Here is a 16,025-nt window from a genome sequence, read left to right on the forward strand (position 1 = left end):
TATTTGGTTCTCACTTATATAAAAGTTAAGTTCCAAAGGTTTCCAAAACTGTATTGCAAGCGAGGATTAATAACATTCCTAAATGTTAAAACAGAGCATCAGGATTGTAGTTCACATGGAGCCAGCTGGGGTCCATACCTTCAGCTGAGAACCCAAGAGGGGGACCAGCTGTAGGCCCCCTTGGAGTTCTCGAGAGCTAACCTTAAACATCCTGTCCGAAGGGGGAAAAAAAACTCTATAGATATCCCTGTATAATTAACCTTGACAAGACAATAATACATTAATGAGAGGGCTTCATGAGTTACTGGACCATGCAGAAGCTCATCGACCATAGCTGTGGGAAGTAGGGGTGCTTAGGGTGCTGCAGCATCCCCTGAAAAATCAGAATAAAATGTTTTATAATAAAAAATGTAAAAAACAAATATTTTCGCAAAAGTAGTGCACTGGGCCTTTACTAGTATTAATAATAATAATAATAATAATATGCCATTTAGCAGACGCTTTTATCCAAAGTATGTGTGCATACATTTTTACGTATGGGTAGTCCCGGGGATCGAACCCACTACCCTGGCGTTACAAGCGCCATGCTCTACCAATTGAGCTACAGAGGACAGATATAGAAGTCTGTAGTGCAGGCAAAAAAAATAATCTTCAGCACCTCAGTTTTGGCAAAAAAGGTAGTTGTATAATTAGGAACAGTATCTTGCAGGATTCATTTGCTGGAATTGAAAGAGTTGCTGCCCTGTCCTTTTCTCTGCAATTGTCATTCTAATGGAATCCAGAAATAACAAAACCCTGTCCTCAAAACATTTACATGAAAAGGTGCAAAGTTATGGGCAAAGACACAAAACATCCACATCAAATTAATTTTTTTTTGTTGATGAAATAACATTGAAAGCACTTTTTGTGCTGAATTAATTTTCCATCCTTACAAACACTTAATGTAATACATTACTGTATTGTACATAGACTGGTCATCTAGGTTTGTACCTGTAGACTTTCCATCACTGTGAAGAAAAATTATGCACAATACAGTAATCAAGTAATCAAATGGTTTGTGATGTGATGAGGTGGTTCAGTTGGTAGAGCATGGTGCTTGCAATGCTAGGGTTGTGGGTTCGAGTCCAACGGGGGACCAGTACGAAAAAGTATGAAATAGTATGCATTCACTACTGTAAGTTGTTCTGGATAAGAGTTTCTACTAACATGGAAAAGGAATGAACATTTCAGTTTTCACATAGAAATAAGTTGCATTTGCAAAGTATTCCAAGAAACTGGAAAACATAAAGCAAGTATTTTTATATTCCACAAGTATTATCAGATTAACTGTTTTGTACAGATAATTATCACTCAAGTTACAAATGCACAAAAGTAGTGCACTGGGCCTTTACTAGTCCTGTATTTGCAGCAGAGCGAAGGTCAAAGAAAATACAAATCTGTTCCCCCTCCCCCCTCCCTTATGTCACACAGGGCTTAGAGGACACACCCAAATGAAGTAAGTGGGACAACTGGGGGTGTGTTTTATGACAAATTAGGTCCCAACATGAATTCTCCAGACATCATAAAGTAAGTAATGACAAGAATGCCATCTGATGGGTTGGCCCTGCACAAGGGAAATACATTTCCTCAGACTTATCGTCATTATCTGCAAATAATGGGGGTGGAAACAAACTATATTTGTAATTTAGACAATGGAAATACAGGAGTTCAAAGCGGCCACTTGTAAGAAGGTAAGATTAACAAAATGCTTTATTCTGAGTGGTGGAAAAAATACCCTGGATAGAACAAAACCAACCATCTCTCAACACTCCAAGTCAAACATTTATTTTACAGAATACGTGGTCTAAATGCTGTCAGCACAAACCTTGTTTTTACGGAATCAACCTTGACAAAGACAGATAGAGACTGAAAAAAAACAAAGCATATTATACAGGTCAAACTTAGTATTGACTCCTTATGAACAGTCTACAAAGTATTTATCTTAACAGTTCTATTACTAGTAAGTTCTAGTTAAGTGTCAGCCATGGTTTGTATGTGTTCACAGGGTGTGCATATTTACCAACCAATACCTTTTGTCCGGAATGGACTGGACTGGACGAAGAGAAATGACTCATTGGGAAACATCTCATTACACCCGTTGAAACCGTTGAAACCCTTGAAACTGACCATAGATGCAAAATTGCCGTTTTTAAAGAGTAATATATATATATAAAACAGAGCATTGCTTTTACCTCAAATACTACCTAGGACTATGGGTACACAAGTAAAGAAACAAAAACAAATGTATAGACCAGTGGTTATATTATTGCTTTTCTTGTCTTTCAATGACCATCTATTTCCACAGGTGCCTCAATTCTGCATTCCTGATTGGGTGAACTCTGACCTCATGATCCACAGTCTTAGAAACCAATACCAACCTAGTATCGTCTGAAACCGGTACTAAGGTGCATAAAACAAAGCCAATACATCTATCCTATTTAAGGCTATCCGCTATTGCAATAAGCCATGTGTATAGTGGCTAGGATTTTAAACTACCGAATGTAAACAGAACAATGTTATTAGGATGGGAAGGGCTTCACTCTGGGGAAAAACATTTCCTTTGTTGTGGGGTGGGGGCTGGAAGCGGTGGGTGGTCAGCTGGATCTTTCTGGAGAGCCGGTGGTGGTCAATTACAACCCTCTTCACCACAGGGACATCTGGTAGTTGAACTTGATCTTCAGCAGGTACTTTAGGTTCACCTGTGCCACGTCATACACAATGTATCTGGAGGAGGCGAGGTTAAGGGAAATAGGGACTAGGGAACAGTGTGGGGGCATGGCATAATATTCGATGCAAGATACATTCCTAAAGCAGAAATACAACAAAGGGTTGTGAACTCTTGTCTTGATAACAGGATACGTACAGTGAGGGAAAAAAGTATTTGATCCCCTGTTGATTTTGTACGTTTGCCCACTGACAAAGAAATGATCAGTCTATAATTTTAATGGTAGGTTTATTTGAACAGTGAGAGACAGAATAACAACAAAAAAATCCAGAAAAACGCATGTCAAACATTTTATAAATTGATTTGCATTTTAATGAGGGAAATAAGTATTTCACCCCCTCTCAATCAGAAAGATTTCTGGCTCCCAGGTGTCTTTTATACAGGTAACAAGCTGAGATTAGGAGCACACTCTTAAAGGGAGTGCTCCTAATCTCAGCTTGTTACCTGTATAAAATACACCTGTCCACAGAAGCAATCAATCAGATTCCAAAAACTCTCCACCATGGCCAAGACCAAAGGATGTCAGGGACAAGATTGTAGACCTACACAAGGCTGGAATGGGCTACAAGACCATCGCCAAGCAGCTTGGTGAGAAGGTGACAACAGTTGGTGCCATTATTCGCAAATGGAAGTAACACAAAAGACCTGTCAATCTCTCTTGGCCTGGGGCTCCATGCAAGATCTCACCTCGTAGAGATGCAATGATCATGAGAACGGTGAGGAATCAGCCCAGAACTACACGGGAGGATCTTGTCAATGATCTCAAGGCAGCTGGGACCATAGTCACCAAGAAAACAATTGGTAACACACTACGCCGTGAAGGACTGAAATCCTGCAGCGCCCGCAAGGTCCCCCTGCTCAAGAAAGCACATATACAGGCCCGTCTGAAGTTTGCCAATGAACATCTGAATGATTCAGAGGAGAACTGGGTGAAAGTGTTGTGGTCAGATGAGACCAAAATCGAGCTCTTTGCCATCAACTCAACTCGCCGTGTTTGGAGGAGGAGGAATGCTGCCTATGACCCCAAGAACACCATCCCCACCGTCAAACATGGAGGTGGAAACATTATGCTTTGGGGGTGTTTTTCTGCTAAGGGGACAGGACAACTTCACCGCATCAAAGGGACGATGGACGGGGCCATGTACCATCAAATCTTGGGTGAGAACCTCCTTCCCTCAGCCAGGGCATTGAAAATGGGTCGTGGATGGGTATTCCAGCATGACAATGACCCAAAACACACGGCCAAGGCAACAAAGGAGTGGCTCAAGAAGAAGCACATTAAGGTCCTGGAGTGGCCTAGCCAGTCTCCAGACCTTAATCCCATAGAAAACCTGTGGAGGGAGCTGTTGCCAAATGTCAGCCTCGAAACCTTAATGACTTGGAGAAGATCTGCAAAGAGGAGTGGGACAAAATACCTCCTGAGATGTGTGCAAACCTGGTGGCCAACTACAAGAAACGTCTGACCTCTGTGATTGCCAACAAGGGTTTTGCCACCAAGTACTAAGTCATGTTTTGCAGAGGGGTCAAATACTTATTTCCCTCATTAAAATGCAAATCAATTTATAACATTTTTGACATGCGATTTTCTGGATTTTTTTGTTGTTATTCTGTCTGTCACTGTTCAAATAAACCTACCATTAAAATTATAGACTGATCATGTCTTTGTCAGTGGGCAAACGTACAAAATCAGCAGGGGATCAAATACTTTTTTCCCCTCACTGTATCTATCTCTCAACCTCGTACATGTGTAATAACAATGTAGTAGAGATGGTTTTAAATTCTATTGAAAAGGCAGTGCACAAACCCACTTGGATGAAAATGGGCAAAAGTATAAGACTCAGATTCAGAAGACAGGCCCAGGCCCTCAGAGGGATTCAGAAGACAGGCCCAGGCCCTCAGAGGGATTCAGAAGACAGGCCCAGGCCCTCAGAGGGATTCAGAAGACAGGCCCAGGCCCTCAGAGGGATTCAGAAGACAGGCCCAGGCCCTCAGAGGGAGAAAAGGATACTCATTGTACAGCAGACTTGTGTCGTCGATGTTGGTGTTGGTTCCTTTTCCCAGAGGCACTTGCACCCCGTCTAAAGTGACAGTGGCACTAGGATCTGGGGCGTTTCGACCCAAACCTAACAGGGAGAGAAGGAAGAAAAGAATGAGTTAAGTGCCAAGTAAGTTACTATAATATAAATGTGTCTAAATATTGCATGATTGCATACGGCCTTTTCAATTATTTAAATATGATCTAAAATCGCCTTACCTTTCACGCTGTGTTTACCCTTGGGTAGTTTTGTGATGTGCGAGGCAGTCTTCAGTTCATGCCTATACCAAAAAATTAACAAATATCAATAACGATAGTTAACATTGAAGAGAATATGGAATATTAAAAGGATTCTAAGAACATGAGCTGTCACTCACATGTTTCCCAGGGCGACCTCTCCCAGTAGAAGTAGGCCAGTAGGGTCAGACTGGGATGTGTGGCAGTAGTTGGCCGACTTGGACACCATGTCTGCAAAGTACACACCTTTGCCAAACATGTAACCCGTCTGGAATGTATCAAGACAACATCGTGAGCGTTTTTCAAATGTCACAACGTAGTAAAGCTGAATTTGAACCGGAGCTTTTGCCATATAATGATAAATATGGACTGCATACAAAATAATACATACAAGACCATGTCAACAAGTACTAAAAATATTCCCATGTTGACCAGCTATAATAAAAAACAAAGGAGGAACTTCTACTATGCATCCCAAGCATTAGCTGGTGCTGTAGTATGAGGTGGACACTCACCACGGGGGCTTCAGGAGGGGCGATGCGCAGACCCTGAGATAGGATACCAGCGTAGTTGGTGGCACGAGAACCGTGCCACAGAAGCTGGCGATTGGGCAGATCCTGGAATGGGCGGTACCTCTGGTACTCTCCCTCCCTAACGATCTTGAAGATCTGAGAGGGCGGAAGCGAGACACCACAGAAATTAGTCGTAAGGGATACACATGGTATACACAGTCCAAAGAAATGCTTACTTGCAGGTTCCTTCTCAACAATACAACAGTAAGAAATATTAAAAGATAAGAATACGAAGAGTAAAATGTCTCAGTAGAATAGAATAAACATTTTAGCATAAGTATAATACAGGAAGGCACAATTTATAGTCCAATATTTACATGTGTTTTTGGGAAGGTGGGATTTGGGGGCAAGTATTTAAATTGTGCAGTATTTAGCAGTCATAATAAGAGTCTGGTAGCAGCAGTTGTGATGTGTGTAGCATGAATGCATATGTGTGCTTTTCTCACGAAAATCTTACCTCCTCAACTTCCAGTGTGTAGGTGTTGTGTGTAGCAGCGTGTGTGTTCTTGACGTATTTCAGAATGATCTCTGCCTCCTCTGTGGTCTTGTCAACAACCTGCAAGGTGGATGACAAATACAACACATTCATAGTTCATAACTTTTAGAGCACTGTATTTACAATAGAGAGTTGCACTGGAAAACCACCAGGCCCTCCTGTACCTCAATCTTGGTTTTGAGTTTCTCGTAGTTGATGTCGATAGGGTCCTTCTTGTTATCCTCAGCCCCTCCTTTCAGCAGACTGTAGGCCACCTCAATGTCCAGCAGGTTGTCCAACATCTGGACCTTAGCCTGGACGGTAGTGGGACACAAAGGGTTAAAAACTTCTACCATCACTTACTGAAGAGTTTAGAAATAAACTAAACTAGACTCCTTTGGTTCAAGTACCTCAGGAGAATTGACTGACTGTGTACACTTAGAGCTGGAGTTCTGACAATAGTAACACTCAAGTCTCAATTCCAGTTCTCTTGCTTATGGGAGAGAGCCATTAAGGCCAGAACTTCTGGCCTTAATGGCCATGCACTTATAATCTCCACCCGGCACAGCCAGAAGAGGACTGGCCACCCCTCAGAGCCTGGTTCCTCTAGGTTTCTTCCTAGGTTCCTGCCTTTCTAGGGAGTTTTTCCTAGCCACCGTGCGTCTACATCTGCATTGCTTGCTCTCTGGTGTTTTAGGCTCAGTTTCTGTATAGAACTTTGTGACATCTGCTGATGTAAAAAAGAGCTTTATAAATACATTTGATTGATTGATTGAGAGGATGAGCGTGAGAGACAGAACACAGGTGCCCTCACCTGAATGTAGTCCAGGTTGCTGAGCAGTGGTGGTTTCTTCATGCCAAAGTCGTGAGGTATGAGGGTATAGAAGCGGTTGGACAGGTCCAGAATGTGGGACTCTGAGGAACTGTCCGATACAGCCTGCTGAACCTCACTGAGGAGGGCATAGGCACTCTGGATCTGCCTCTTACTCAGCTTCCCCAGGGGCATCTTCTGAAGGTCAATCTGACAGGAAAGACAAAAGATGAATGACTCATTCTCAATGAAGAGAAATAAGAGGGGGAAATGTGGGTCAGATTTTGACAAAAATACACATTGAGAAAAACCAACACACTCTGCACTAACTCAGTACCCACCTCAAACTCCACCATGGCCTTCTTCATGCTCTCCACGTCAAAGATGGTCCTGATGAGTTCCTGGACAGGCTTGGCCAGCAGAGAGTTTGTGCCAGCACTGGCTGTCAGCCTCTTCACCGCCTCCTCATCCTGGTGGGGAAAACAACCAATCAGATATGGGACAGAGACAGGATGGGCCAATCAGGACCAACCGGTGAAGTCCACAGTATACAATTCTCAATTAAAAGTAGGCCTGTCAAGTCAAATGCACAACAGGTTTCTTAAATATGAACACAAACAGTCCTTGTAGCTGATTTCATAGCTTGAGCAGTGTGTGCGTCTGTGTGTTCTAGCTGTACCTGTCCGTAGTCGATCTCCAGAGGGTAGAACCTGTTGGGGTACTTGGTGAAGTGGGAAGAGCCCCAGGCGTTGCCGGTCTTCTCTTCATACACACCCAGGAAGTTGTCCATGGCAGAGTTCTTATCATGGAACTTATCCAGCTTATTGCCCCCAATGGTGGTGCCCACTCTGCCCCAGGAGCGGAACACCCAGTACCTACACACAGAGGAGAAAGACAGAGGTAAGGAGAGACAGAGGGAGAGGAAAGAGAGAAGGGTGAGATGAGCAGGAATGGGGACAGGACAGAAGTAAGGGAGAAAGAAGAAGAGAAATACAGGGAAAGTAGAGAGAGTAGCCAGGGGAAGAGGAGTGGTGAATGGGGAGGATAAAGAGAGAGGGAGAGAGGAAGAGAGAAAGTGGCACCCTTTCAGGATCCTTATACCCGAAGGATAGACTAACCGTTTATGCACATCGTCCTCCAGCAGCTGTAGTTTGTAGTAGGAGTTGGTTCCCCTGACGATGTCCACCAGACCTAGCGTAGCACTGAAGATCTTGCCGTTCTGATCCAGGACATGAGCACTGTTCTCTAGACCTGAGTCTGGGTCCACTGCTGCCCCTCCTTTCACAGTAAGCTTCATCTTCTTACTGGCCTTGCTAACACCTGAAAAAGCAGAAATGAGATTGTGTTACAACTGCAAAAGTGAAATTGACCCAACTGCCATACTCTCTAGCATAGCAGCCTGTAAAAACGAAATACTCTACCATAACAGTCAGTTAAGTTACTCATCAATGCTACATCCGATTCTGTACCTTCCTCCTCCTTCACCCTCCTGGTGCTCTTGCCAGCCACGGCTCCAGACCTGGAGGCCGCTGCCTGAGCCTGGGTCTCTAGTTTGATCTCGGCCCCCCAGGGGGAGATGGCGTGCAGGGAAACCAGCTCCTGCAGGGCCTTGCCCGAGGACTTGATGTCAGTGAGGAAGTCCTCGGAGACCACGCGCACGCCCGCCTCCTCTGCCTCCTCCATCTTCTTACTCATCTTCTCCACCTCCTCTGCGAGAAAAAGAGCACAGCAAAGATGTCGAACTAGGGAATACAAAGAAATCCAATCTATCCTTCTGAAAATATGTGTTATTTGTTACTGTAAGGGTGAGCAAAAGGTGAATCCAACGACCCCCTCTGATTGATTAGCTACTCACTCTTGGTGCTGAGGCAGAGAGTAGCCTTATTGGCTGTGCCGGTGATCTTCCCGCCCAGCTCCTCCACGGCAGTCTTCAGCTCGTCCTTGTTCTGTCTCAGCTTGCCCACAGTCAGCAACTTCATCCCTGTCAAAGGCTTGTCTACATGGGAGGAGAGGGGAGAGGAACCCATATAGAAAGAATTAGAATGAGTAGAATGGCCATTCCAATACTATGAATGGGGCAGGTCATATTCTAGCATCGTACTTTGGAACAAGACTCACTGTAGAATAGAGAAGTAAAAATATAGAGTGAAATTAGTATTCTTTTACTCAAAAAAGGGGCTTCTCCATTTCGACCAGATTCTTCAGCGCAATGAGAAGATCTAACGACTCAAGTCATTCCAACAAGTTGTCCCACTACACCACATTGTCCTACTGGTTTCTGCTTACCTGCAGGGGCTCCCTCTGGGATGGGTCTACTGGGAGCACTGGAGGCACTGGGGATGGCTGCAGAGGAGGCTGGGGGAGGGGCGGGGGCCACCTTGGGGAACACCCGGTCCTGTCGCTTAAACTTGAACTTCTTCAAGAAGGGAAGCTCATGGAACTCCTGGGGGGGGAATAGATTAGGAGGAGATGTTAGCGTTTGGCATTCACAAGAGCATAGTGAGTTATATCTGAGCTCTTTGTCGATTTCATTAGGCACGACACAGAAGAAAACATTCCAAAAGAAGCAGGTACTATCTGAACTTGTCCAACAAGAAATGCCTGTTTCGGTTTTCTGTTGCAAAACCTTTTGCTTTGTTTAACCCTAATGAACACAACCCAGATAAATCAAATATTATTTGTCACACGCGCCTAATACAACGGGTGTAGACCTTACCGTGAAACGCTTACTTACAAGCCCTTAACCAACAATGCAGTTAAGAAATAAGAGTTGAGAAAATATTGACTAAATAAAACTACAGTAAAAAAAAGAAACACAATAAAATAACAATAACAAGGCTATAAACAGGGGGTACCGGTACCGAGTCAATGTGTGGGGGTCCAGGTAATATGTACATGTAGGTAGGGGTAAAGTGACTATGCACAGATAATAAACAGCGAGTAGCAGCAGCGAAGATGAACATCAAGCTCTACAGACACTCTGACACCAAAGAAGGGGGCCTACCTTGGGGGTGACCCAGTCCTTGCGGTTGGGCAGCTGGGTCTTGAACACACACTTGGTCCAGGCGGAGAGGTCTCCAGTGCAGTAGTAGGCGTCGCTCTTGAACACCAGCTGACCCTTGCACTCCTCGCAGGGCTTCAGAGCGCCAAAGGCCATGCAGTCTCCTAGGCTGTCCACCACCTGTCAATCAAACAACATACTATTTGACTGGCTGTTTGACCCATCACCCAGACACACAAAACACACACTTTTACACAGTTAAACGAGACACAGAAACTGACAGATATAGAGAAAGACAGCTACTGAGACAGACAGACACATAGTGAGCCTCCTTACATTGGACTCTCCAGAGGGCACTTCCTGTCCGTTGGCGATGAGCAGCTCCTTCATGTCATTGGTGGAACAGAACTGCCTCAGCTTGTCCTTGATGTCCCAGATCAGCTGGCACTGCTCCTGTACACACACAACCACACAGACAGAGGGGGTTTGGAAAACATCACTAGCAAAACATATGGGCATATAGTTGTATACACACATACAAAATGACAACAATGACATTATGTTACTCATTTGATGAAGTAAAGAAATATTAATGTAAAGGCATTTCTGCCATTTTCGGGAGTGAACCTTCATCTGCAGCTCCACTTTCTTATCCTCCTTCTTCTTCTTCTTTGACGCCCCCTCTCCATCTACCTCGTCAGTCTTTCTCTTTCTGAGGGAAAAACAGGGAAGATAAATTAGTCGTTTACATTCTCTATGCAGGAACCAATTTATCCACCAAGTAAAACATTTACAAGTAACATTTCAAATCACAACACCATTCTGTAATTCATCCTTCAAGAGAAAGTTTTGCTGTTGAAAACTTCCTGAAGGAACTTGACAGGCACTGACTTCCCCATTAACTTTGTAAATGAGGCCCGTTGGGAGCAGAGCCTTATCCAAGGTTAGTCAAAACAAGCCTGACACCTTCATTAATCAGGGAGATTCATTAGTGTCCTGCCACCGGTGGAGACGCACATCACCCTGACTCGGGAGATGATTCAAGTTACTACACGTCCCTGTGACTCTGTGGGTGATTAGGATGTCACCCCGTCACCCTCTCCCCTTCCCTCTGGTCACCATTTCCCCTTCAGGAGGGAAATTAATCAGCTTCCCAGAGGCCTCTCCTGTCCCTCTAAACACACCTTGCAATCACAGCCCCTTAAACACATTGTCCGTCCCATAGTGGTCACCACCTTACTCACAGGACAGGAAACAATCACCAAAAAACATCCAGCCCCTTCTCAGATAGAATCTATAAAAACGACACATCTCTCCCTTGTGCACACACTCAGACTGTGTGTGGTTATAGCAGTAGCGGTGTTTGGGCGAGAGGTGGTACTTTCTAGAGATGGCAGCAGATCAATACTGATGCATTCCCTTTCTCATGAGTCCTCCTGACGAACACTGCTCTTCATTAGAGAGACAGGCACAGAACAAGACGGACCTTCTTCGTTTTGTGTATCATTATTCTGAATAGCTACCATTTGGTAAGTAGCCGTTTCTTCACCAAAACTGCATTTTATGCAAATCAATAATTAAAGGAATAATTAAAATCAGAACCACTTTAAGTCCATTTTCACAATGTTACAGTATGCAAGTATGACTTCCCTTTTTCTCAATTTCAGGAAAATGACAGAGAACATCACAGCATCACTGAATCTCTCAACCGCCCTTCCTTTCGACAATTCAACCTTCCCTCCCTTCCCCCCATACCTTCAACCCCTCTGGACCTCCTCCTCCTTCCTCTCTTCCACCCCTCCTCCGCCTGACCTGGTGGTGTCCCCCAACGTAGTGTACATGGTGGCTGAACTCGTCATAGCAACCCTCTCCACCGTGGGTAACCTGCTGGTGTGTGCTGCTGTTGGCCTCAACAGGAAGCTACGTACTGTCACCAACTACTTCCTAGTGTCGCTGGCTGTAGCCGACATCTGCGTGGGTGCATTGGCCATCCCCTGCGCCATCCTCACTGGCGTTGGCGTGCCCCGCCACAACCTCTACCTGTGCCTGCTGATGCTCAGTGTGCTCATCATGCTAACCCAGAGCTCCATCTTCAGCCTGCTAGCTGTAGCAGTGGAGCGCTACGTGGCAATCTTCCTGCCCTTCCATTACCACACACTCATGACCCCACGCAACGCTATCCTAGTTATCCTGGTGACCTGGGTGCTGGCTTTCCTAATTGGCCTGGTGCCCCTCATGGGCTGGCACAAAACACCGCCCGAATCGGGCTACTGCTTCTTCGTGTTTGTGGTGGACATGACCTACATGGTCTACTTCAACTTCTTTGCCTGCGTGCTGGTGCCCCTGGTGGTCATGTTCCTCATCTATGCCAAGATCTTTGTGACAGTCAAGCGGCAGGTACGGCGCATCGCAGCAGAGCGCGGGGGCGGCGTGGGGGGTGTGGAGGGGCAGGCGGCCCGGTCGGCCAGCATGAAGAGGGAGATGAAGACGGCCACGTCGCTGTTCCTCGTCCTCTTCCTCTTCACTGCCTGCTGGATACCGCTGCACGTCATCAACTGTTTCCTGCTGCTCTGCCCCGGCTGCCCCATGCCTCTGGAGCTCCTCCTCACCGCCATTATCCTATCACACGCCAACTCCGCCGTTAACCCCTTCCTGTACGCATACAAGATGAAGACCTTCCGGAACACCTTTAAGGCCATCTTCCTCTGCTGTAGAGCTCTGGGGGACGGGGAAGAGGGGGGCGATGGCGGGGGGACCACCACCCACAGGACCTGACCGGAGTCCCGTTGGTACTGTATGACTCGCCACTCCTTAACTTTCTACTGGTGAGGATTATGTACCATTTGGTGGTCGTTATGCCCAAAGAACTGTCTTTTACAATAAACAGAACAGCTATAATATCAGGGACACCTCTCCTGACTAACGTTAATACACCACTACGTACATTCCAGTAAAGTTAAAGTTTGTAGATGCCAGACTATTTTATTTACACCAGACTACTTTATTTACTTCATTAGACAGCCTCACCCTTCAGATTTGATGGTGGGCAGCCTTCTCTTAAGCTCCTCCTTGTCCTCCACCCTGAGTGTGTTAAAGCCTTTGAGCTGGGCGGCGCTGTACTCTTGTTTGAAGACCAGCTCCTCCCTGCGGCCCACGAAGCAGGCCGTGTGGTACCAGCGGTCTATCAACCCCAGCTGGGGCTTCTCTGGGTCAATCGTCTTCTTAGATACACGGATCTGGTCCTGGAGCACAGACGAGAGGTGTCAGGGCTGTTATGATAGTGTATATTTGGGTTATGTCGGGTACCTATTCAAGTATTTATGGACATTGATAATCTCTTTATTCTAAAACCTTTTTTTACATTGAACAGATGTTGAGGAATAGGTGTACTGTAACTTCATTTTATAGCCATGTGTATATCAGATCATCTCTATGTAAAAAATAAACAGATCTAAATAATGACTCCTCACCTTTTCAATTTTCTGCTCACACCCTTTACATGTGCTGCGGTTGGACTTGGCATACTCCACAGCAAAGTCATTCAGAGTCTTCTCTCCTTTGGCCCCACCCTTCACATCACCTTTTCCTGTGAGAAAGAGGGAAGCCAATGTGTTATTTGAACTCTGACCTCCAGTCAATGATCATGACATTTTTGGGAGTCTCATTTCAATGACATCAAAGGGGTACACAGATGACTCCACGCTGGGAGAAAAGTTAATGATTAAAAGTTAATGGTCCTCTGTAGCTCAGCTGGTAGAGCACGGCGCTTGTAACGCTAAGGTAGTGGGTTCGATCCCCGGGACCACCCATACACAAAAAATAATAATTTATGCACGCATGACTGTAAGTCGCTTTGAATAAAAGCGTCTGCTAAATGGCATATTATTATTATTATTATTAAAGGCTGACCTCCTGTGGCTCCCCCAGTCTCGATGGCCTTCTTGACCTTCTCCTGGTCCTCCCATCGCAGGTCAGAGAATCCAGCGATGTCTGCAGGAGACTGGGCGGCCGCCCGCAGCCAGAAGCAGGAGAAGTGGTGCCAGTGGGGCACCTTACCGTCAAACATGGGTGACTGGGGAAAATAAAATAATGGAAGGGTCAGGGTGGGTTAAGTAATCACACATCTGGTGGAATCACAACTACACTGTACATATATAGTCCAGGTTTTAGGCTCATATGACTCAGGGTGACAAAAAACGGTGGTCACCAGCAGCCACACTTGCCATCTTATCTAGCAAGCTACGTCACTTATTACGCTTGTGAAGTATAAACATTGGTTCATGTGACATTCTTGGCAAAATTCACACAAGTCTCAGAAATTGTATAGATTACAGGTACCTAAACAGTCATTAACACAAATAATAATGTATTAGGCTGCACTCAGCGCTGTAGCTAAAGTTTTCCCCGAGCTAATTTGGAAATGGGTCATGGTGACATATGGTGCATTCAAGACAACTAGGAACTCGGAAAAAACGAAGTCAAATCATGATGTCAGTGATAATCTGGTCGGAAAGTCGGAGTTCTAGAAAGATGCACCGAGTTCCCAGCATGGAATTCCGAGTTGGATCTTGGATGACAATTCAAAACGATTTTCAACAGTAAGAGCGCCAAATATTTCCTAATCGGACATTAGTAACCACATTGTGGGCCTGATACAATACATCAATCATGACGAATTTTACGAATATCCACTTTGTTAGATCAGATTTGTTTATCGTGCGACAATTCGGCTTCCTTCTATTCCCCACGGCCTGCATCCCAATTACCACATCTATGTATGCCCGAGTCATATAATTGAAAAAGGAATGCGCTACTGGTGCGAAGGTATCAAAGCCCTTTCTCACTCAAGCCTTCAGAAGCCATTTAAACGCGAATGAGTTCTATCAACACAACACAAACATGCTGTATTCGTAAAGGAAATCCACAACATATCAATAATGGGCTTTTTCGTGCAGAATCAACAACATAACCGTATAAAAGTGATTCTTAGTGATTCTGAGATTGTCCACTCTTCCGCAGTTCTCGGAAAGAACAAGACGCTCTAGCTACGTTACCTGCACCATGATAGCCATCCGCAGCGAATCCTTTGCAATGTTTTCCTTGCATTTCTTGCACGAAGCACGTCCACTTTTGGCATATTCAGCTTTGTAAAGCTTGTCCTCTTGTGCATCTGCCATTTTTGTTGAGTTTAGACGCAAAACGAGATTGATTGACTGTAAATCTAACTTGCCTTGGTGTAGCCACTACAATGTAGTTGCAGCCCGCGTGCAGAGTACCCGCGCAGTTACGCAGACAAGAGCAATCGAGGAAGAAGTTCTAAAAGACAGAGAAAGTCAAACACAGAGTAAGATAACCAACGCTCAAAAAACATTTTTATTTCAAACGATTAACATTTTATTAATGATAGTACTTGTAATTTTAGGTTTTATCTTAAATATCAATTTTTTTGACCTATAAATTAAGGATATAAATACCGATTGATTGTTGAAGAAAGCTAGCTAAAATCTTATTGGTTGAAGAATTGTTCCGACTAAAAGCGTTTAAAAAAACATTAATGATAGCTTTTTATAAATAATGCTTTGTTGTTGCATTTTACTGCTGGAAAGACTGTAATCGAGGTACTTTCGATAGTAGGTGACGTGATGTCAGAGGGCAGCATGTGGGAGAAGAGGGAGTTCAGGATGATAGTTTCCCACTCGTAAGTACCATTTGGAGGGCCGTTGAAGTGGATTTTCCCCAGTCCTATGTGGTAAATTCCCACTTGGTTATGAACGCAGCAGTTCCCCATCAGAACCCAAAATATAAGCTTGTTATACTCCAACGTTTGTAAACAATGTAAATGTAAACAAACACTTTATAGCCTCAAAACATGGTTAAAACTATTATCCACAGCTCGGTCTATGAATTTGAGAGTGGTTACATTTCTCCAGGCCCAGCGCTCGGATTGTTACCAAAACAGAGGCGGGGCGTGCTTTGTTATTGTTTCAATAAGGACTCTAGCTTTAAATTATGTTTATGTTTGTACTGAATGGTTTTGGCAGACTATAGAAACTTTATTTGCCACTAGATGCCACTAGACTTAATTTGCCACTTCACCAATATCTCATCTGGATCATCAGAGGCGGCCACC

General features: G+C 44.6%; 2 protein-coding genes across 2 annotated transcripts; one reads left to right on the top strand and one right to left on the bottom strand.

Annotated features, from left to right (window-relative positions):
* Window positions 1-1,731: 1,731 nt before the first annotated feature.
* Window positions 1,732-15,178, bottom strand: parp1 (poly (ADP-ribose) polymerase 1). The gene is made up of 21 exons (XM_041860392.2): window positions 14,950-15,178; window positions 13,805-13,967; window positions 13,366-13,481; window positions 12,923-13,137; window positions 10,523-10,607; window positions 10,232-10,348; window positions 9,899-10,075; window positions 9,181-9,337; window positions 8,750-8,890; window positions 8,364-8,603; window positions 8,013-8,214; window positions 7,574-7,769; window positions 7,236-7,364; window positions 6,898-7,104; window positions 6,269-6,397; window positions 6,066-6,164; window positions 5,552-5,704; window positions 5,177-5,304; window positions 5,019-5,080; window positions 4,773-4,887; window positions 1,732-2,763 (listed from the first exon to the last, which is right to left on the bottom strand). Exons 1-21 carry the CDS (start codon window positions 15,070-15,072, stop codon window positions 2,682-2,684), a joined length of 3,036 nt encoding a protein of 1,011 aa, XP_041716326.1. The 5' UTR covers window positions 15,073-15,178; the 3' UTR covers window positions 1,732-2,681.
* Window positions 11,567-12,670, top strand: LOC121549239 (adenosine receptor A2a-like). Its single transcript, XM_041861093.2, has one exon. It carries the CDS (start codon window positions 11,567-11,569, stop codon window positions 12,668-12,670), a length of 1,104 nt encoding a protein of 367 aa, XP_041717027.1.
* Window positions 15,179-16,025: the final 847 nt, after the last annotated feature.

Source organism: Coregonus clupeaformis, chromosome 33, assembly GCF_020615455.1.
Source record: "Coregonus clupeaformis isolate EN_2021a chromosome 33, ASM2061545v1, whole genome shotgun sequence".
In the NCBI taxonomy this organism is placed as follows: domain Eukaryota; kingdom Metazoa; phylum Chordata; class Actinopteri; order Salmoniformes; family Salmonidae; genus Coregonus; species Coregonus clupeaformis.